This window comes from Callionymus lyra, chromosome 17 (genome assembly GCF_982586985.1).
Source record: "Callionymus lyra chromosome 17, fCalLyr1.hap1.1, whole genome shotgun sequence".
NCBI lineage: Eukaryota > Metazoa > Chordata > Actinopteri > Syngnathiformes > Callionymidae > Callionymus > Callionymus lyra.
Window position 1 is genome coordinate 16,027,911 of NC_141834.1, and position 23,654 is coordinate 16,051,564.

The 23,654-nt window shown below is 40.8% G+C and overlaps 1 protein-coding gene across 1 annotated transcript in view; it reads left to right on the forward strand.

Moving 5' to 3' along the window:
* Positions 1-1,313: 1,313 nt before the first annotated feature.
* The window catches only part of nkd2b (NKD inhibitor of WNT signaling pathway 2b), a 32,030-nt gene continuing 9,689 nt past the window's right edge, over positions 1,314-23,654 (forward strand). The window contains exons 1-3 of the mRNA XM_087812635.1: positions 1,314-1,549; positions 1,626-1,652; positions 1,728-1,813. Of these exons, the coding sequence (XP_087668761.1) occupies positions 1,525-1,549; positions 1,626-1,652; positions 1,728-1,813 (138 nt within the window). The 5' untranslated portion in view covers positions 1,314-1,524. The remainder of the gene's footprint in view (positions 1,550-1,625; positions 1,653-1,727; positions 1,814-23,654) is intronic.

Sequence of the window (23,654 nt, forward strand, 5' to 3'; positions counted from 1 at the left end):
GTTCCTCCAGGCGGGGCTGGGAGTTTAAAAAAAAAAGGTTTAGGATGACAAGCCCTCGAGAGACGAGTGACGCCAAACGTTTTTGAAGCGGTTCGCCTTCATGACAAAAAAAGTTCAAAGGCGTCATTTGAATGTTTACACATGTCTGATTACACTCTTTGAAGAAAGCAACCGTCAATCAAAATGGAAAAGAATTTGACATTCAATTAAGGTTCATTAAGATGTGAGGAACTACGTCTCTGCGAAAACTGACATGACAACTTTGAAATGTCACCAAAGGATATAAATATAATTTAATATGTGCTCGACTTCTTTTTTTTTTAAACCACCTATTCCATGAATGAAACATCTTAGAAACCCACCGATAGAGGGCGGTAATTATTCTCTTCAATTAAAAGCGCCAAAACCAAGCGAGACTACCGGAAGCTTGAATTAAAATCTATCAAAATAAAAGGTCGAGCTGCTCAATCGTCATTAAAAGTTATTTAAATGAACGCGATTAAAGAATTTTACCACAGTTTTACGAATAGAATATTCAGGTGATAATGATAAGGAACATCATAACTAAAGTAGTATTGTTGAATTGAGAAAAACAAAATATTTGAATCCTTAAAAGCGTCACAGTGAATATATATAAATGTGTGTTTGTAGATTATCTGTTTAATTTACATTTCACATAAACCTCTTGAACAGGAATAATTTACAATAAAATATGAACGTAGATTTTGTCTACAGTAACATTTATTATTTAATACTTAAAACAGCTAAAAACGACAAATGGTGATGGTGAAAACCAAATAAATACGGAACAGATTAGAAAAAAAATAAATACATGCAATTTTCACAATAATTATATGTAAATATTCGAATAATAAGATATAATTAATTTTTTTGTTTCGTCTAAATTCTAAATTCACATGATTTTCATTAAATTAATTGATATTCATAATAAATATATATATATATATATATATTAAAAACAGCTAAAAACATCAAATAGAGATGGAGAAAACTCAAGAAATACAGAACAAATGAGAAAAAGATAAATAATAATATTGCACAATAATTTTATGTAAATATCTGAATAATAATATATATATTTTTTTTTATTTCGTCCAAGTTTAATAAAAAGACGGTGGTGTGAATAATTGTTCTAAATTCACATGATTTTCATTAAATCCATTTAGTCAATGCTCTTATTGTTGTGGCCTGCAACCGGAAGTGCGCGTCTGCGCCGCGGAGCTTGACGTGGGCTCGGAGCTGCGGTCAGTGCGTCTCCTCATCCAGTCTGACTGAAAGTGAAGCAGGAGACAGACAGTGGTGCTCGTCACTCCTCTTTTTTTTCTTCTTCTTCTTCTCCTCCTCTCTCCCTCTATTCTGCCGACAACCGGAACCTTTCAATGCCCTCGTCTGGTCAAGTTTACTCGCTCGGACGCGAACACGATGTGATCCCGTCTCTGCTCCACTGACCCGCTTCAGTTCGGACTATCCTCGCCCAGGATCCCCGTGGAGTCCAGGACCAGGATGGGCAAACTTCAGTCCAAACATGGTGAGACTTGAATTAAACAAAAATATATCCATTTATGGTTGATGTTTAAGTGATGGAAACTCTTGTGTGTCTTCAGCGTGTAAGCGCAGAGAGAACCCAGAAGGTAAAGACAAACATCTACTTCTTTTATTTAGTTTAATTTCTTTTTTACTGAGGTTTGTCTTCACTTTACGACCAGGGGACAGTTTTGTCGTGAACGCCTTCCTGCGGAGAGGGATGGAGGAATGCGAGAGATACAGCGACCACAAGATCAAGCACATGCAGGTATTTTATTTCTACTTGAACTTCCTCTGAAAACATCTTTATTTGCATCATCTTCAGTCGCAAACACACTTTAATACACAAGTCTGCATTCAACTGAAAAACAAGTATTGATATGCTCTTGTATATTTGAGGTTTACTTCATTTTTTCCTCACAAACTAAACTTTTACTTATACTCACTTTTAAATATGACACTTAAAACATCCTCACATTAGTTCTTACCTAAAGTGTATTTTCAGAATCAAAAATACTTTCTTCTTTAGTTACATGAGTAACTCCATAATATCAAGAAGTACAATTACAAGTAGATAAAAAAGATGAGTTTATTTGTAGATACAATTAGAAGTGTTTATATAGTATGTTTTAGACGGGTCAAAGTTGAACAAATATAGCAGATGATAACATTTTATAATGTATAATAACTGCTTATTCGCTGCGATTATACGTAATAATTAGTATGTTTATTTTTTTTAATTCATTTAATAACATTTCAAGACACGATTATTTAAAAAGAAAATAAACATAAAATCTGACAAAATGTGATGAAGTCATATCCAGCAAGTGCCACTCAAGTAGTTCAATAAAAAAGTATATGCAATTGCGTTATTTATCATTAGCCAAAGCTAACTACTGTATGTGCTAACTACAAGTTAGCTTGCTGCTAAAGTTCAAATGGTTTTGGGTTTTTGCACAACTTCTACTGATGGATAATAACAATTAGTAACAATAAACAACAGCCCATTTATTTTTATTACACTTAATAATTTGTATTTATATTTATCTGATAACATTTCAGGACATATTTTTAAAACCAAAAACTTGAGCATAAGCTAACTTTGTGCTAGCTACAAGTTAGCTTGCTGCTTAAGTCAAAACAGTTGATGGTTGTTTCACAACTTCTACTGATGGATAAAAACAATTAATAATAATTAATAACAGCCCATTTATTTTTTTATAACGCTTAATAATTCGTATTTATATTTATCTGATAACATTTCAGGGCACATTTAAAAAAACAAAAACTTGAGCATAAGCTAACTTTGTACTAGCTACAAGTTAGCTTTCTGCTCAAGTCAAAACAGTTGATGGTGGTTCGACAAGTTCTACTGATAAACGGTGGTGACACATTCCGTTGAAGATCATTTCCTTTGTTAACTAAGTTTGTTCTTCAACTTTCTATTCTTTAAAACACGCTTGTAAACCTTAAGAGTTCCTTCTGCATGTTCATTGACTTATATAGCTAAAAAATAGTTGCATTTTGACGTGTTTTTAAGGTACAATCCTAAAATATTCACTATTAAAATGAAATATGTACAGTTACAGTTCATGAGCGGTGACACCTAGTGGACAATCTTTTTAGCAACAGGTGCCACAGGGGAGACTAAGTGAAAGTATTTACTACTCATGTCTGTTAGTAAGGATTTTGTTGTCGAATCTTGTTGTTGTGGACGAAGTCCTTTGAAAGAAAGTCTGTGGTCGGCGTGTAGACATGTGGAAGCCTCTGGCTAACTTGTAAGTTGTTGTTCCTGTCACGTGCGGCAGTAACACAACAGAGCGGCGATTCAGCTTCACTGGATAGGATATGACAAGCCCGTGCGCTCGCTCACGCACTGGATGGAAAAGGTAGTCGTTTTTTTTTTACTTCTCAGGGACTGTGGGATCTAAAGTTTGCTCCTGTGGCGGCTGGCGTCCTCGCCCTGGGTTGTGTCTTTCTCCTCAATGCCTCCCATTCTCACGCCCTCTGCGGGCGTAACATTACATCAATTAGCTTGACGTCTTTTTTTTTTTTTTGAGGAAGACCTGAGTCTCGGGCAAGAGTTCAATCGGAGGTGCTGACAATCCCCGAAAAAAAAGGTGGGTGGTTTGTAATAGTGGAAGAGTTATGGATTATATCAGGCCTGTAAACCGCCCACTCGTGGCAAATTAAAGGAGAACTCAAGTCGGGCTTCAGACGCTCTGGAGTTCACACTCCCCTGAAGGAAAACCACTAAATGTTAATGCTTGGCTCTTTTGCGACGTTCCTGGTCCGCCCTTTTTTTTTTGTGTGAAAAATGTTCAAGCTGATTCATTTGGACTCATTAATCGGTCCACATTAGTGACCCAGAAGAATGTTATAGGGGTTTGTGGTAACGAAACAAAGAGGTACCTGAAACAAACTCATTTGTGTTAGCATGTTAGCTATGAGCTTCCTTCAAACAGCAACAACAGTGTTCTTGTTACACTCAAAAACAAGTAACACTACTACTGTACGGGTGTGTATTGTCAAATTATTGTGTATTATCTGGCAATACAATAGGCATCAGGATACAGTGGCAATTTTACTATATATTGTGATACTTTACTAACAACTTTTGAGTTTCTTTTTAAATCATTTAATTGTAGGAAAACTGTCATAGCAAACTGAACACAAAATTTTAAAGGTGCTGGAGTCGACTGTATCCTCTCGTCCTCAGTCTTTGCCGGGATCTCACCGGGTTTCATTGTTTCTTTAGCTGCGGAGGACGTAATGACCGCTGCCATCTACTATCCGGAAGTTTAATTGCTACACAAAAATGAACAAGTGCCGTGAATATTTGCAGTTTAATTGTTAATTTAAAAAAATCGATAGATTCATTCATTCATTAATTTTCTACCACTTTAGCCCTTGTGGGGATCGTGGGGAGACTGGAGCCTATCCCAGTTTCATAGGGCGAGAGGCAGGGAACACCCTGGACAGGACGCCAATCTGTCGCTGGGCACACAAAGACGGACAACCATTCACACACACACACATCACGGTATCAGGAAAAGATATATTACGATATTTAAGTTTATCTTTATCTTTTCTATCTAGCCTGTTGAGAAGTTGTAGCACATATTTCAAGCAAGTATCGTGAGGTTTCCCCTTAATCAAAGAAAAGGAATATGCAAGGCATCTTGAAACTTTAGGTCCCACGATGTATCTTAAGTTGTTCTCAACTTGATGAAAACAGACCCTGAGGTCTCGCCAGCTTGATAAATACCTGTGTCACACCGCAAACAAGCCACTGTTCTAGTCAAAGCAGTGGACGCTCAAGGCTAGGACCTAGTGTACTGAAATTGCCAGATAGAAAAATGGTGGGCCCTCTCTCTGTGTGGTTCCCAAGAAACTGTCGCCTTGAGTTTTTTTGCTACAGTCTGCCAGAATGCAACAGAGGAATATCCCTGCCGAGTAAGGGTTGGAAAGGGAAACCACTACCTGTTGGTGCGTTTGGTATAAACCTGGCTTTGGTCGGATCTGGATCCGTTGGACCACTCTTGAAACACCCTTCCATTCCTTCTTCCATTCCAAGGAAAAGTCTAATGTCGTCTCTAAAGTTCCTTAAAGTCCTCGGTCTTTGCTAAAGATTCCTATGCATTGGGACGTGCTTAGAAAAACTTCATCTGGTTGATACAGAAGAATTCCTGGACTGAATTATGCGGTTCTGAGTCCATACGGGTTTCATATCCCCTTTGGAGTTCTTTCGCAAACCTTTATGAACAGAATTTCCTGCCACAGCCTGAAGAAATCTTTGTTCGCCTGAAGGTTTTTTTAGTGGTTCTGTCGTCTCTATAGTCGATCCTCGATGAAGGTACGAGGACGTACCATCCCCCCCTTGATATGTTTATTTAAATCATAATGCCGTGACTTCTTGTTGACTTCTGCCAAAGACTTCCCCCGGTGCGGAGGATTATAAAGCGGTAACTTCAGTTTGGCGGTTACACTGCCAGGTTCACGAACGACGTCACAATCTGGTTAGGTTCGTATTTGAATTCCAGACTCATCTGAAGTGTAAATATTTGCAACATTTTCATATAGCCTGGGGGGAATAAACAAGCATGTGTTGGATGTCGTTGACTCATTAAAATAAAGTTGCTCATTCAGAGGAAGTGTGGCTCAAGGGGCCACACAAGGTATGAAATTCAATATACGATCGATTTATTAAAGCCCCCCGAACATGTTGTTGTTGTTGTTGTTGTGTCCCTTTTAAGTTTGTTTTTGAAAGTTTTCTCTACAAGTTCCTACTTGAGGAGCAGCAGCTATTATATATGATATCATAGAGAGGTGAATTAGCCAAACACGGCGTTTAGCTCGGACCCTCCCCCTCCGCATGTCAAACGGGGGAGTAGGATTCCTGAGCTGTCTGGCTGCGACTTCAAAGCGCAGAGGCTGAGCGTTATAAAAGAGCTCTGATATCAGTGGAGCCTCCGAACCCTCACCCCTCTATCCACCCCCCCTGCCAGTGGGAGGGTGGGGTGGTGGACCCCGGGATGATGCGTCGGGACGAAAACAAGCCCTTGCACAGCCCACCGTCATCCACCTTGTTCTGTCATTTCCAGTTAAACGGCGCCTTATGACAAAAGAAGAAAGGTAGACGGTGTTTAAATATTGATGCAAACTCAAGACGACGCTTCAAGATTGCAGTTGGCAGCGAAACCCTCGCCACGCACCTTATTAGCCCCCCAAAAGTGTGACTTGACAAAGATGGCTAGACTTTGCTCGGTCACCGGTCTCTCAGGCGTTTTTGAGTCGACGTTAAATGTCAGTCCAAGGAAACGTGAGCTTTTATATTAGTGAAGGAACTCCTGAGTGAGTTCACTGTGTCTCACCTCTGGAAACATCAACACACACACATATGGTCCTGAAACACACACACACCATCGCTGGAGTTCAGCTTCAAACAAGCGAGCTCAGATGCCCAAATAATGAGAGTCTAATTCAGGCTTTCAGCACCTCCTTTTGTCTCCATAGACTCCTGTGAAGACGAAGTGTGTCGACGTTTTAGACTCTTCGACAAAAAAAACTTTATTATTCCTCCCTCAAGGGTCGATGATATCAAACTGGCAGTAAAAAGCTCTTTTTTTTTGGACGACACTGACAATAAAACACTTTTAAGAGACTCATTGCTCAATATTTTTGGGGGTAAAAGTTCCCAAAATAAGGGAAGTGCATGGAAGGGAAAGCGGATACTACCTGACCTTGGCTTTCTCTGATGGTCCTTCATCGCGTTGAGAAGCAACAGTTTGTGGTTCACCCAGGCTGTCTTATGCGGACAGATTCTGGTTACCATCCCACTTCTGATACCATTTGTGTGGATAATACCTTCTCCAACCAACCATGAGACAAAAACACCAAATAGGTGCCTAGTTTGTTTGGCCAATCCTGCAGTTCTTTCTTAAACAATGTAAGGGCATTGACCATCCTTTAGGTGAGGATCCATAACAATGATTGGTCCTATGCACTTAACTAGGTACCTAGTACAATCCCTTAAGCTCCCCCTAACATCACTTGTTTCTCTAAACCCTTCATGTGAACTTGAAACTGCCTTCTTAAGGCTTCAGGATCTTAAGTTGTGACTCCGTTTCAGTTCAACTCCCTCCCGGGATCCCTTTGCATTTCAGTAAACCTATACGTAACGCCATCCGTAGCATCTCAGGGCAAGTGACAAGCGGTATCCCAGCTACGTAGGGTGATGCCCACACAAACTGTACAAGGAAAGGACGCCGGTTCTTGTAGAGAAGGGGTGTCAAACTCGGTTTTTGGTCACATGCCGAAAAAAGGGAGTGTTTCTTTCCTCCTAAGTTAGGTAGAACTTTATTAGAACTTTATGGATCCATCAGGAGGTCTACTTTGAGAAATTGTATTTTTCCCAATTAGAACACAGCAATACAGACGATTATTCATAAAAATAAGAAAAAGAACAAAGAGAATAAAAAGAAAAAAACAAATTATTCTCATTGGAAGTGTCTTTGCAATTGACCGAGAGAATATCTGTTCCATATCTTATCTTCAATGATAGCATCTTTACAGGTCACAATATCGACATAAACGTTAATTTCTTTTTTGGTGGGCCACGTACCATTACTCGGGCGGGCCAGATTTGACCCCCTGGCCTGGGGTTTGAGTTCTTGTTCGGAGGTTCTTCTCGTGGCCACAACGTCACACAACACTTATAGCAACAACATAACCAGGTAAATATAAGTTCAGCCCAAAACATTTCTTTAGAATCTTTACCAAAAAAAAACAGTCCCTGTACTTGTCGTGACTTTCCCGTGGAGCAAGGAGACAAAAAGGTTTCACTCGTATATACAGTACATACGGCTTTTGAAGCGACTTGAAGGCATTTTGAGAGTTTGTTTTTTTCCACCTCTTCTCTTTTTTTTCTCCCCCCTTTTTTTTTTTTTTTTTTTTTCCTGAAATTGGCTTCACAAGAAGGAGAGCTGTGAGCCTTCATCTCTGAATGAAAAGCATGTGGCTGGCATCCAGAACAGCGGGGTCTTTCAGCGCGGCCCCAGCAGACATCTGTTCCTGGTTTGTACAGCAGAATCCTGGAGCAGGGAGAGGGGCTGTGGTGGGACGGGTGGGGGGGCCGGAGAGGAAGAGAGGAGGGGATTTAAGGCTGTTTTTTCTTCTTAAGGGGAGATATTTGAGGGGGCTTTAAAGGTAGTTGTGTGTGGGGGGGGGGAAGGGGCGTCATAGAGCGCCGTGTCATGTCCCCCTTGCTTCAGAAGTCGACCGCTGATCTCAGCTGTTGAATATGCAACAGTGTTGGCTTCCATTTGTCCGAGGCAAACATTGTCAGTGCAAACATCGTCACCTGTCGGCCCTTCCGAGCTCATCGCCAGTGAGAGATGCTTGTTTTTGGAAAACACTTTCATGTTTGAATGTGTTGAGCCACATGGCTACAGAGGCCCTGAGTCAGAGGGCCCGTCTGTCACTTTGAGTCAGCGTCCGGGGGCCCGGGACCTCACCGCTCGTGTTTTGAACTTCAACAATCGTAGACGCTAATTGTTATTGTAACTAATTTAAGGCTTATTTCACTTCCAAGTGCCACTTTAGAAGTAGATACTTGGGATTCATACTGAAAAAAGTGACAATTTAACCTTTAATTTTAGTTACTTTTTATTTTATTTACTTCGAAAAAAGGGTTTTTGTTTGAAGTTTATGGTTTAAGCTTCAAAACACTAAACTTTTCAGATTTTTTTTGGTTTAAGTCCATCTGTAGTTAAGCAATTTTGTCTTCTTTCAGTTTCCTTTTGTTAAATATACTGATTTTAAAAAGTACATTCTATGACGAAAACTTTGTTTACTCACCTATTATTAAATTTGATTCAATCTCATGAAAACTAAATATAAATCAAACTTTTAATACTTTTAGAATTTTAAATGTAATATTTTTTAAAGCACCCGAAAAGCAACTAAACTTAAAAAATGTCATTTAAATTCCCAAATTTAATAAAATAATTGGCTTCTTTCCAGCTCACAGCACCATAAAACCACCATTGAAAAAAATCTGCATCCATTACAATCTCAAACAAATAAACCAAATTCCATCAACGTTTCCATCGTACTGTAGCTCTTTAGCTAAACACCACTAACTTTCGGTCATCTCTTTAACTAGCGCTGATTGAGTGGAATGATTGTTTTCACTTAAAAAAACTTGTCTAAAAACAACAATTATCTACTTTTAAACTAAAGGAAATATTAAAATCGTCAACAAGTTAAACACAAAATTGAGAATTTCTTTCACAGACACGAAAAACATGTCGGTGTTTAGGAAAGATACTTTATAGTGTTTTCTTTTGACTCATAGGAAGATTATTTTCATTTTTTTTAACGATTTTTTTATGTTTTATAACAGAGAGGGGGCCACATAATGTCCCCTTAAAGTCCCCCAAACAGCCCTGAACACCAGAAAACCCTCAATCTACAGGGAGAGCATTAAACTATTTCAGACCAGTATGACTCGGTGCAGCTCCGGACTCAATGAGTCATCTTAATATTGGTCTATTTTTTCATCCCTACCTAAAAGTGTGGATTTGAACATTTACGGCATTCAACGACTTATTTACTCTCGCATCCGCCTCCGACCTGGAGGCACTCCCCCCCCCCCCCCCCCAAACCGTCATGTATGCCTGGTAAATAAGTCTGGAGCCGAAATAGAGTTATCTCGCTCCAAGTGCTTGTTTGATTGAAGGGTCACCGTGTCGTCGAAACGTTGGGTCACGATGAGACCAGGAGCTTTTTAAGGACTATGACAACCGGAGGGATCCCCCCCATAAACCCCCCCGCCCTCTCTTGAGGGGGTGAACACTGGTCAGTGTCTCTGGAAAGAAAATACCTGAAGCTTGGACTTCTTAATGCTGACATTTTTTGGCAAATGCCGCTTGGATCTGAGTCTGCGTTTGATCTGGAGCTTCTCCCGGCCAAGTAAAACACCGGGAGACTCAAAGGTTATTACATTTTAGTGCGTAAGGTATGTTTCCACATAAACCTCTGTTGCCTGTAGAAATTCGGAGCAGTTTTCCAAGTGGACTTCATTTCGCAAAACCCGCGAAGCAGTCGAGGGAATATTGCATTTTCTTCTCTGCGGTCGTCTCGATGGCTATTGTTATTGAACTTTCATCCTCTTTGATGCGAGTCGTGACCTCGGCGTCTAAACTTATCCGAAAGAGTCATTGTGGGTTTATTTGACTTTGATATTTAGTTTCTATAATATTTGCAGTTTCGGGACGCGGGCCCCGCGGATCCTATTTGTTTGCCCAACCAGAACATGGGATTCCTCTTTTGGCCTTGGATTTGTTATTCTGAGAATTAGCGCCGGAGGAAACTTGAGATTGTCTCCGCAAAAAGGTCAGACTCTGGGCCTGACGTATATTCCACAATGGAGCCAGAGAAAAAAAGTCTGCAAAATACACAGTTGTAAATCTTACGCGTAATTATCTTTGCTTGTGTAAGACACGGTGACAAAAGGAAAATATACCAGAGTCTGAAAAAAGTCTGGATTTATTTGAGTTTAATATCATTCGTGTTGTGATGCAACCCCGGCTTCTCTTGGCTCTCTTTGTTATCCTTGTTTTGAGATCCGTCAGAGCCCCCTTCATGCTTAGAAACTTCATCCTCGCTCCGCATTCCTGAAACTGACGCCCTGCTAGGTCTGAGGCTGCGGAATGAAAACGCCGTACACACCACTTTAGGTTCAGGCGGCGGAGAATCCTGATCTGATGGAATTCCTTGTTAATCCGCATACCTTGGATGATCAAGTTTTGATACATTAAAAAAAAAAATCCAGGTAGGGGACACCCTGGACAGATCTCCAGATCGTAGGGCAACTACTCACCTCTCACACTTACGTGAGTAGTCTAGGGATCTGGGTAAAGTGAGTCCCTATGGACTAGAATACTAGTTTTTGGTTAAATTGTATGAAGCAATTTTGATCTGTTTTCTGTAATTTGTACCTACTTTTCTTTCTGCACCCCTTTTTTTGTTTCCTACTTTTTTAATCAAATATACAGTTGAATAACATTTCTATTACAAAATTGAAGTTTCTTTGTCCTTTTACATAAAGAAAATATACCTGTCGTATGCCTTATATATACCTTTTTATCCTAATAAATTCAAGGCAAGTGATTTTCATTAGATTTTCTTTGAAAATAGTTTTAAAATCTGTAATTTATTCAAAATAAACTTTTTCCCATATATTTGATTAATTCATTTATCAGGTTATTCTTTTAAATTATAATAGCTTTTCCCTTCTGTATTGGATTTTTTAACTTTCTATTGCAACGTATCATTCTTATTACTCTCTAAAATAGTTATTATTCTAAAGTTTAACAATCATTCGAAGGCCCCTCACAACACTGGCCCCACAGTTCATGTAATTACACGTCAGTACATGTAATTACGTCTTTTGTCACTAATTGACCCCAGTTTTTCTTGGACCTTGGGAGGAAACTGAAGGACTTGGAGGAACAAAGGGTTGAGTCAAATCCTTGTTGTCCTTCCTTGACTGACTTTGACTTTTGTGTGATCAGAGAGAATTTCTCGGTGTAATCTTGGAAACCTTCACTTTGTTTAATCTTCCTGAAGAAAGTAGTGCCCTTGAAAGGTGATCCAGGTTTCAGCTGTAGCGATGGCAAGACGGAAGCAATCGATTTTGACACACTGATCTCAAGCATGATGAGCAGGATGAGTTGAAAAATGAATGAGTTCTTAAACACAGAACTACTGATGTGCTTCGACTTTCTTTTGCGAGCAACGCTGAAGCAAAAGAAACCCGATCCAGTGAATCCACGTGTTCTTGGACCAGTCGCGTTCCTTGAACCTCGTGAAGAAATCGACGAAATCCATCATCAAACATTTGTTTCATGTTAGCACGCATCCATCTTTTCCCGTCCTCACATTTCCAAAGCACGACATTTCTCAAGCACAACCAGACCCCTCAGGAGTTGGGCATCTCTCTCTCTCTCTTTCTAAGCCTCCCCCTCTCTGGGACCCCAAGCCTTGCACATGTGTAGGTATCGCTATTACTCAGCTCATAAAACGCCACAGTCCCATCTGAGAACGGTTAGCGATTGAAACACGGTCGGCTTCAAAGCCCTGCAAAAACGGGCTCTGCAATCGACATGCCTGGCCCTCTTTCTCCTACATCGCATTCCCTTCTTCCCCGACAAGGAATAACTGCGAACCCCCCTTTTTTGTCGGGACAAACCTGTTCCCGTCATCAAACCCTGAACGGCGCTCCATTGAAAAGGAAGTGGCTTATTTTTTTGGGTGGCATTTTTAGTAGAATTCCATTCAGGAAAAATAATGAGCGCAAAATGATTCTACCTCTGGAGAAAAGACAACTTCAGCAGTTCTCGGCCGATATATACTTTTTATACCCGAACACCTTTTGTGCTGCGACAGAAGAAGAAGAAGAAGAAGAAGAGGGGCAGGGGAGTGGGGGGTTGAACCGGTGCTGAAAGAGGCCACTGTTCTCATTTCCTCTGAAGGTGGCCTTCTTTTCATTCCCCCCACCCCGTTTCTTTCCCTGAGCTGGTCCACTTCAAACGCTGACCTGGCCCTGTGTGCCATGTAACATGTTTACCTAAAGGCTCACTTCAAATAAACAGTGACTCTCTTCAAGATGCCTTCCCCCCTCACTGGGAGCCTTTCAGACGAGCCATCTGCTCACAGTGGGAAACTGCTCTTTTTTGCTCATCAACGTTTTTTATTCCTTGAATGATTCTCCGCCGTCGTCGTTTTTCTTACACCAATCAGAGGCAACTTTATGAAGGGTACCGATACCTAAAGGTCTGTGGATCAGAATCTACTGATGGTTCCTCGCACACGGTTCAGGACCAGAGGAGAGAAATCCTTCCAGACTGTTGCTCCTGAGCTTTGGAACGATCTTCCTCTCTCTTTGATGGATCTACTGACTCCTTTAAGAAACATCTTCAAACATTTTTATTTGTTCAGGCTTTTCCTTGATTTTCTGGAACTCCTGTGTTGTTCTCAGTATTATCTTGACCTTTAAAGTATATACTTTATTGAATATTGTTTTGATTGTTTAAGCGATTTGTGACCCTGGTCTAGAAAAGCGCTATATAAATAAAAATGACTTACTTACTTACTATTTTAACTCTGAAAGAGCCATGGTTCAGAACACATTACGACTCGCCCGTAGTTACTGGACGATTGTCACCCCAGCTCGGACAATGCTTGGCTGCCTCGCCAACCGCCGTTGCATTTTATTGTAAGCTTGGGTAACCATGTCATGCCAGAGAGAGCTCAATCCGGCATCTTGGTTCCTACTTTTTTTAGTTGAAAATCATAGAAACTTGGCCCAGACTGCACTTTTTTTTCCAAGCACTGATGCAGCAACTGATTTTTTTTGGCTGATATGAAGAAGATGCTTAAGAGTCACTTGAGCTGTGACCTCAATGTCTGATGCTGATGCCAATGACTGGATGATCAGAGAGCCTCGATGAAAGATTTAAAGATCTACATGGCAGTCGGGAGCCGATAAATACCAACATCTATCGTATGGTTGTTGGACCAACGTCACAACATGGCTGAACAAGGCCTTATATTTTGCACAAAATAACCTGGTTGACCAACTTTCTTTGTCACTGTGTTATAGTTTAAAACTGACTGGAGACTTCCCTCAACCCCTCTTTCTGCCTATTTTAGGGAGTATTAAGGTGTTTCCAATGCAGCTGAGAATAGACCTTGAAAATGGTTTAAAAATGGTTCTCGTGATCAATATCGTTAGAAAGAACGAAAACTGTAACCAATCTTTCCTTGTCTTTGGAATGTCAGTCTCGGATGGCTGAGATCCTTACCCTCTCTCTAAGTCTTAGCCGTGAAACTTGCCTCATTTTGGCGTCTCGTGACCGTGGTAGGGGTATAAATGTGGATCGACCGACAAATCCACAGCTTTGGCCTCAGGTCTCCACCCTCAAGATATATATTTCCAAACTGGTGTGTACAGTTAGCTGAGAACCAAGGTCTTATCTTGACCACTTCACGCTCAGCTGCTAGCCATTACATTGACAGTTGGAGGTCTGGCCTTGATTGAGCCAGAACCACATCTTGAAAAAAAAAAGGAGACCACCAACGTGAACCACTTAGAAAACAGGTCAGTCAATAAAAAAAGGAAGTTCACAATTCTTGGTTCAACAACAAGGTTAAAGAAGCTTTTTTTTTTCTTCTCATGACTGGATTCCTGTGTCGATGCAGGACACGCTGATGGTATCACTTCATGATATCTTAATATCTTGGATGTTCACCCGTGTCATGAGACCCTCGTCCCTGCACTCGAGGTGTCACAACACTCGACTACATTTGTTCTTTAAAGCGCACGTCGGCCGTTAAGTGCCACACTTAGTGCTTTCTAAGTGGTCTGTGTCCAGGCCCCCTCAGCTAGACTCCGGTTTAAGATAAGATAAGAACAAATAAAAGAAATGCTCTATTGAATGGTGGTTAATAGTTGCAGTTCAAAAGCGCTCTACAGCAAAAAAAAAACAGATCTAGAGGAGAAGGTGGAGCCGAGTGCAGCCGCCTTGTGCAGTTTAGCCTTTTCATCTCCGCTCGCTCCATGGATGAATTACGTTCCAGAATTTCACACTGGGGAACTGTGTTTTAGACTCACACAGCCTGTCGGGTCACTGAAGTGCACACATGGCAGCTTTGGCTTGAGAATGGAGAATTGCAGATGTTACTCTCTCATGTTTCGGATCTCGATCTCAGTTTTGAAGTCGTATCTCACGGTAATATCTTGAGCGTTGTCCCTTAAGACTTAGCTGTGTTCGTCCAGTTTAACTTTCCAATAAAAAAAGTTGCTCTTTTCAGAGTAACTACCTGTGAAATACCACTGGCTGACCCAAGTTCCCACCAATCATTTACAGTAAAAAATTCTAAACGGCTCCACTAAACTCAAACCGTAGATTTTTTTGTTTAATAGGTCGCCCCTAATCACAAAGACCATGGAGTCTCTGGTTCTTTTCCCCCGAGCACCGCAGGAGGGTATCGTCAGGAATCTTTTTGGAAAACACTTTCGGGTTGACCCCCGCGTGACCTCTGCCCGGTTCCAGGTCTGTGAGGAACTTCGCAGGTTGGAAGTAAAGCTATTCTTGCAGTGTCAAGAATGCCCTTCCAGACCGACAACACCCATCACCGGAGTCGTTGCACAACAACTTCGATGGTGTTTTGAAGCAATTTCGGATTTTCGTTTACAAATTTATAAAGATGCCACGATTTGTAGCTGGGTTTTCCAGCCAGGTTACCATATTTTTCAACCAAACTTTCATTTTATCGCAATGTTTTATTGTATTTAAACAGTCAATTGTACCCAGACTAGCCAGAGGGACCACCTGTAAGGTAGTTGGTCTGGGATGGCACTTGCATTCATTCCCGTCATGGCTAAAGTACCAAGATAACTTTTCGAGACTCCCAGTTCAAGAAAATGGGGGCTCTAGACACTTCAGTTTTCACGACATTGCAAGGAACGTAATGCTGCCTCATGCTAGTTCATGTGTTGCTCATTTCTTTACTTTCAACATTGTCGGAATCTTCGAACTTCCACAGTTCTAACAATTCTTGTTACAGTAAAAGTTGTTATTCAATGGCTGTCATCGACGTGTTAAGGGAATTTTAGAAAAGCATTTTTTTTTTACAAATTGGTTAAGAAGGGCGATTGTTGCGGGATGTGCAGCATTGACCACTTTTGTAGTTCTTATCAGGCATTTAGGTGGCCGCATCTGTTGAATTTAAATGATGACAAACTACCTTCTGAACATTTTGAATGTTTTTTGCTAAGTTATATTTGAACAGTCAAGTTTTCCTGAAATAACCAGGCACCCGAGTGACCACCCGTAAGGCCGCGGGTCTGAGACGGCGGTTGCATTCATTGCATGTGCAAAAAAATGGGGCTTGAGACGCTTCAGTTTTCAGGACGTTGCAATTACACGTTATTTAAACAGTCCAAACCCCCCCATAACGCCACTTTAAGCTCGTTCATGTGTTGCTTATTTTCACATTCAACATCGTTGGGATCCGTGAACTCCCAAAGGCTGATTCTTGTTACACTAAAAGTTTGTCTTTTTTGGCCAACTACGGTTTCCCAGATTGGACGTGTTGAAAGTCCACGCTACATTACGCGCCGATTGGTCGCGGCTGCTTCTCTAATCACGGCCGGTCGTACAGCTTTTTCTTTGTAGGTTTTTTTTTTTTTTCCGAGGGGGAGCCGACGAGCCTCAGATCCGTGGCCTTGACCCTGAACCCCGCTCTCTCTCCCCTCGCCCGGGTTGAGAAGAAGTTGTTGAGGAAACCTCTCTCACCAACGTAAACACCGCCCTGTGATCTGAAGTGGCACAGATGTGGATTCTACTGTAGTGTTTCGGCGGCGGCTTCACTCTGGCGCGCATCTGTCCATCCTGACACGGTTTGTTTACATTTCTCAGTCAACCACAGGAGCACTGTAACGCCTGGAGCGCCCCCAGCATCCAACCGCAGAGGCCTCGCCCCCATCAACTTCCCAGGCCTGCCTTTTCAAAAGCACTGACTCAAATCCCGCTCAGGCTTAGCTGGGAAAACAGCGGTTGCGGGTTGTTATCTCACAGGTGAGGGCAATTATAAGTGACATCTCGCCGCTCGACAGATGAACCCGACACCGGCTACAGTGTAGAACCAGAGCCAGGTGAGAGTGATTGTGTTGAAAAGAAAGAACAAACTGGAATCGCTTTGTTTCGCACTCGCTGACAGACAACTGGGTTGAAGAAGACGGAAGTATGAAGGTGTCATCAGAATCCTGGATGGTTGAATTGAACATTTTAAATGCTGAGACTTGACATTTTAGATTGAAATTTGTATTGTTTTTTACTTCTTAAAGAGTAAAATAAAGTTCTATCTATCTAGAACCAACAATGATAGTAATAATGTATATCATGTGTATCATGTGTATTCATACCTATTTAGCATATATTTTACACTATATTATGTAATAGTGTTTATATATTAATATATATGCATTTCTTATATTGATATATGTGGTAATTAGCCACAAACAAAATAATAATTATGTAGGAAATTAAAAATGTTGTTTTCTTTTTTGTTTAATTGGTGTTTTCTTATTTTGTATTTACAAATAATTTAATTTTTTTTTTGTTGAAAAAATTCGAAATAAATAAGTTAATTTATTCATGGATTTCTTTTTTTTTTTAACTCATAGAGTTTGATACTGTAATTCCAATAATTCAAAAATATATTTTCCAAATTCTATATTTTTCAATTGGTAGTCTTTTCAATTCAATACTAGACTAATCCAATTGAGCACTTGAGCACTAACTTTTAAACTCACAGAAAGCTATAAAATGATTTGCTCCACTATGATGAATTGAAGTGCCAGTGCTTCTATAATGTAAGTAAGTAAGTAAGTAATATTTATTTATATAGCGTTTTTCGAGACCAGGGTCACAAAGCGCTTAAACAATCAATAATAATAATGTCACATGATCTGATGATCTACCTGTCGCATGATTGGCTGACGGTCTCATCAAGAAGCTCGGTATTCCTTTGGTTTTGTCTAGTGGCACTTTTATACCAACATCTTTATAATGAATTTCAAAGGCTACGAATCAAAATATAATGAATTTTATTATTTTTATTTTATTTCTTCATATTTTAGATTACAAAGTCACACTCTATTTTTCAGAAATTAAATTTAAACATTTTTGAATCTTTGAATCAAAATACGACATTTCAATTTTCAAGAAAAATACATCAAAATTTTAATTCAAACCATTCAATATTCTGATGGCACTGATTTACCCCCATAGAGGTAGTTCCACTCACCCCCCCCCCCCACCCTCTCGGGTAGACCTTATTGGGCCTGATCCTCGACCTACAACCTGGCACATCCCGGGATCTTCAGTGTTGTTTAGAGAGCCTGTGGAATGTGTAACAAATCCCTCCAGCTTTATCGGCCTGGACCTGCTCCCCATTGGCCAGACTTGAGAGCCGGCAAGCGTGTGCACGTGAGCGTGAGCGTGGAGAATTTCACGAGGAGACCAGAAACAGAGTCGCATCCTGCTTGAGTGTAACCGCCTGTCCCACACCGGCTTTGATCGGCCGCTTCCTCGTGTTTGTCAGGGAGTGTTTGTGTGAGCGTCTCACACGCTAACCAGAACCACCATCTTTTTTCTTACATATTCTGGCAACGATCAGTTCGCGATGATTGACGAGTGTTTAGAGAAGTGAACTGATGATGAACTGATGATGAACTGATCTGAGCGTGCAAGTGTTTATTTGATATCTATCATTTATCATCATGATTTTATCCAGTTCTGATACAAGTATTGAATATTTTCTTTCTCTATATAAGTATGATGCATATTGTGTAGGTTGATTGAGTCAATTAAACACTGATCATTTAAAAAAATGTGTGTATTTTTATAAGTTTTCTGATGTTTTTATTGGCAATCAAGAGTAGATTCATGCAACATTTTCCTATTTTATTTCGTGTATATTCTCTATGTATTCTGTAAATATATATTTTCTATTGAGAAAACTTCTTTTACAATGTTTATTATTCTGTTTTAGAAAGGATATAATAAATAACAAGGCTAGTAATTTGCAGAAAAAACCCTTCAAACTGGAGCAAGGTTTATTCAAACAAAAAAATAACTTTTTTTTTCCCTGAGGTTCAAAAAAAAAAAGCTGGGTATTGGATACTGTAGTAACAAGGATATAAGTGTAGTATTTTTGAGTACCTTACTCTGGTGTTGTAGAATTTACAGACCACATGATTCTTGACGAAGTCGTAATTGCTTTCATTTGTTTTGAAACCAAAATACGTCCAAACATCAGCTTTAAAAGTTGCTGGAGTCGACTGTATCCTCTCGACCTCAGTCATCTTGCGGATCTTTGTAGTATTGATCAAGTACTTGACTCTGGTGTTGCAGGATTTACAGACCACATGACTCTTGACAAAATCGTAACTGCTTTCATTTGTTTTCAAACTAAAACATGTCCAAACAACAGCTTTAAAAGTTGCTGGAGTCGACTGTATCCTCTCGTCCTCAGTCGTTCAGTTCGTTTATTGGCGAAGACCTAATGAATGCTGCAATCTGGCAGCCTGAAGTTTAATTTTAAGGGAACGAAAAAAAAACCCTCTGTGGATATTTGCATGGTAATTTTAAATAAAAAAAACTGAACGACGTAATGACTGCTGCCATCTAGTGGGCCAAGAGTTTAATCACATACAACAAACGTCATAAATATTTGCATTTTAATTATAAATGCAAAAAATCTATAATTGTCTTAATGAAATATCATCCATAAAGGAACTATGGGAAATAAGATTAGATTAAAAAAATATATAAAGTTTTATCACAATATCGATCTTTTCTATATTTCAGTAGTTGATGACCTTGAAATGACCACTTTATCCGCCTCATGTCCAGACTCTATTTTTGGGGTTTTGAATTACATTTAAAAATGTAACTGTAAGAGAAAAAAAAAAGAAAAAAGTGCAGCGACAGCGCCTGACATTTGAAAAAAAAAAAGAGCTGGTTTTTTGCAGCACTTTTTTGTGGAAGCACATCATTAAATGTTTGAGTGAGTCTAACACATGGCCGCGGTCACATAAAAAGTCCTGCACAGACGATTGCATTACAGCGCCGGTGGCTGCTGTCCCCGTGAACTCTGGCGGGCGAGGTGTGTGGCGTGGGATTGAACTGAAGAAAAAAAAAACGTTGCATAATCCGATAAAGCGTCCGGGCGTCCGACCGACGTCACGAAGCCCGACGACAGGAAGATTCCGGGGGTCTGTTGACGGGTCAGAATCAGAGGAGGCCGCGGCCGAGGCGCGTGTTCGGGCGACGGTCCGACGTGATTAGAAGGATTTAAAGGCGCTTCGGACGGACTCGTGTCTCCTACAGCTGTCGTGGTCGACTCATGTCCTGCCAAGAGAGAGTTTAGTCTCCGGACTGACCCCCCCACGGACCCCCCCCCCCCCTCACCCTCGAGGACGACGTTACTCCGACGCTGCATATCTTGGCAGATGACTCGGCTCTCGACGCCCTTCATGGTTCGACTCCTTCGATTTCAACCTCTTTTCGGAGTCCAAGCATGAAAAACATCCGAGATCTGATAAGGTTTTGGATCCAGCTGTTGCCGACTTATTTTGGGAGCCGTGCGTATCAATTGTTTGTCTTGTTCCTCCTGCTCGTCGTTTCCAGAAAACAACTCGTTGAACTCTGAGAATTATTCCAAATTATTCATGAATTCATGCTCGCGGTGTGTGGAGCTGATCTGCTCACGTGAAGTTCCTGCTCCGGGCTCAGAACTTTCCACCGTGTTCGATTGACCCAAAGTTTTTAAGTCACACATACATGATAATTTAGTTTCAAGATCTTAAGAACTTAATGTAGTGGAAACGATTCATTCAATCACTTATTTTTAAACATATTTTCCTTCTTTCTTCACATTTTCTCCATTAAATCTTGGACTTTTTCTTTGTACATTTACTTCAGAACGTTGAGACTATTAACGCTTGTGTTGTCTCTGGGTCAAGGTGATCCGAAGGCTGGAAAACAAACGTGCTTGTGGTATGCCTTGTGTTATCTCTGGGTCAAGGTGACCCGAAGGCCACAAACCAAATGTGTTTGTGCTATCCCTTGTGTTGTCTCTGAGACAAGGTGATCCGAAGGCCACAAACCAAATGTGTTTTTGCTATCCCTTGTATTGTCTCAGGGTCAAGGAGACCCGAAGGCCCGAAAGTAAATGTGTTTGTGCTATCCCTTGTGTTGCCTCGGGGTCAATGTGACCTGAAGGCTGGAAAGTAAATGTGTTTGTGGTATCCCCTGTGTTATCTCAGGGTCAAGGTAACCTGAAGGCCCGAAAACAAATGTGTTTGTGGCATCCCTTGTGTTATCTCCGGTTCAAGGTGACCCAAAGGCCGTAAACCAAATGTGTTTGTGGTACGCTTGTGTTGTCTCTGGGTCAAGGTGACCCGAAGGCCTGAAACCAAATGAGTTTGTGGTATCCCTTGTGTTATCTCTGGGTCAAGGTGACCTGAAGGCTGGAAAACAAATGTGTTTGTGGTATGCCTTGTGTTATCTGTGTAGCCCCCCGCGATCCCCAAAAGGACTTAAGTGACATAGAAAATGAATGAATGAATTCTTTTAGGGATTTTTTAATTAAAAGATGGAAAAAACAATGTTGATTCTATACAAAAGAAAAAAAAGAAAAAGCCCTTAAATGTCAATAAAAAATGTTTATGTAACTTTATTTGATCTGGAACTAAAGTTGGCACAGATGCCCTCAGTGGGTCTCCTTTTTTCATTAGTTCGAGTCAGAGTTTTTCACGTAGGTCTCAGGGAAGGTTCCTCAGCCAGACTAGTCAAGTCCTAAAGTGTTAATGAAAAACTCATTGGATGTATTTAACGTACTTCCTTCTCCTCCTCTCTGCTGTTTTCTCCACTTCTCCACCGGCGGTACAAGCGCTTACATCTGGTTTTGTGTCAAGGCCAGGTTGGTTTTCTCCAGGAATGGAGGTTCTTTTATTCCTCAACGGCCTCGCTCTCGCTCTCTCGGTTTCACCCTGCGGTTTTGAAGCCCGGCGGGTTTGTTTACCCGAGTATTCCTCCAGTTATATTGACACATCCTCATTTCCAGCTCGGGCGGAAACCCCTTCAATCATTCCCAAAAGACGAAAATGGTCTGGAGACCCCTTTCCCCGATGGGGAAGAAGAGTTTTGTCGCTCTTTTGGGGGGGAAACAACTTTTTATTTGTTCAAGATTTAACAGCTTGAGGTCAAAAGATGTCGGGACAATATCCTGTTTTGGTATTTACTCACAATATTTGCTCCTCCGGGTGCAAGAAAAACGAGTCGAACAATATTTCTTCTTTTTTTTTTCCGAGGCGGCGGCGTATTGTGGGTCGAGGTGAAGACGCGTGTGTGTGCTTTATATTAAAGGCTGGATGGGGGGAAGAACAAAGATGTGCAGTGTGTGTTCGGGCGAGAGGAGGATGGGTGGCAGTCACACGGAGAGAGAGAGAGAGAGAGAGAGAGGGATGTCTGATGTCACCTGGTTCAGGAGTTATGAAAGCCTCCACCGGTTACTCTATCCCACATAAAAGTCTGGCGTGCTCTTCGGGAAGCCTGGCAAGGAGAACGAACATCAAACACCTTCACTCACTGTCTGTCGTGTCGAGGCGCCTGTTTACACGCCGCGTCTTCGGGGTTTCGAAAAAAAAAAGAAAGAAAAAATCTTCTTATCATCATCGTTGTGACTGGTGACGCCTCGCACGCCGCTTCCCGATCTGTCGTCCTGGTGAAGATCCATGTTTTCAAGGAGGAAAAGTCTTCGGCGGCGAAGGAATGAGAGACGTTAATTAGGACATGTGGCGAGCAGATTTTGAGCGCGACGCACCGTGGGCGACGTGGATGGACTCGCCATGTGTTTGCGTGTTTAAAACTGCGAGACTGTTGGTTTCGGATCTCGCTCCTGAGCTCGATAGATGTCACGAGGTGGAGATGAAACGGATGGTTTTACTCCTCAGGTAATCGATATGTGATGATTTAAAGGGTCGTTTAATAAAAAATACATTTGATGTTTTTAGTTAAATAAATAAATAAATAAAAAATCTAAATTCTGAAAAGTGACGCCTTCTTTAACTCTCAAGACAATGACTTTTTTCACATGTAATTTGACAACATGACCTTGAACCTTGAACCTCAAAAATGCAGTAGTAATGAGGTGACATCCCTTTAAACAAACCTTCTCAGTGCCGGTGACCTGAACAGCTCCTGTATTGCTTTGCCGCCCAGCCAACCCATCACTTGCGACGGACGTATAATTCTAATACATTATCGTGGCGATTGATCGGACGTCACTTAAAAGAGAAGTTTGTCGAAGGGCCTTATGGGGGTTCACTGTTTTGTTTGCACCCTAAGTAAGTCGTGTGCGGTTATCACTGACTCCCACTGAGTTCTTAGGCTACGATTAGGGTTTATGCTTTTTAAATAAATCACATGTTTGTAACCGTGTGAAGAGAAGATGCTTTAGTGTTACAATATATTTAAATATGCAGTACCAGTAAGTGACTATTCATACTAATAATTAACCCTTTTGATACTTATTTGAGGACATTAAGTGCAGATTTTAGGCTTGACGAGCAAACATTTAAGTTTTACTCATTAGCGTTTTGACATGACGTTCGAGACAATCTGGTCCTGAGAAATGCCTAATGGATCGGTACCTGTTCCGTGGACTGGATCACCCACAAAAGTTGGGTGGCTCTTGGGGACCTCTGTTCTGGTGTAGCCTGAAGCATGGGTTTCAAATCTTCACCATGTCGAACCCTAAAGACTACTAGCCTGTCGCTTAGGGGACCCCCTTTTGAAAAAAATCATCTGATCCTTCTAAATATAAAAAGAAATCTCAACTTTTAAGAGACTATTTTCTTACTTTTTTTTAACCTTTTTAATATGTATTATTTCTTAAGCATTTCGGGCAATCATGGCCATTTTTCTTTCTCTATGTATCTTGCCTCATATTTTCTCTTTCTTGTCAGA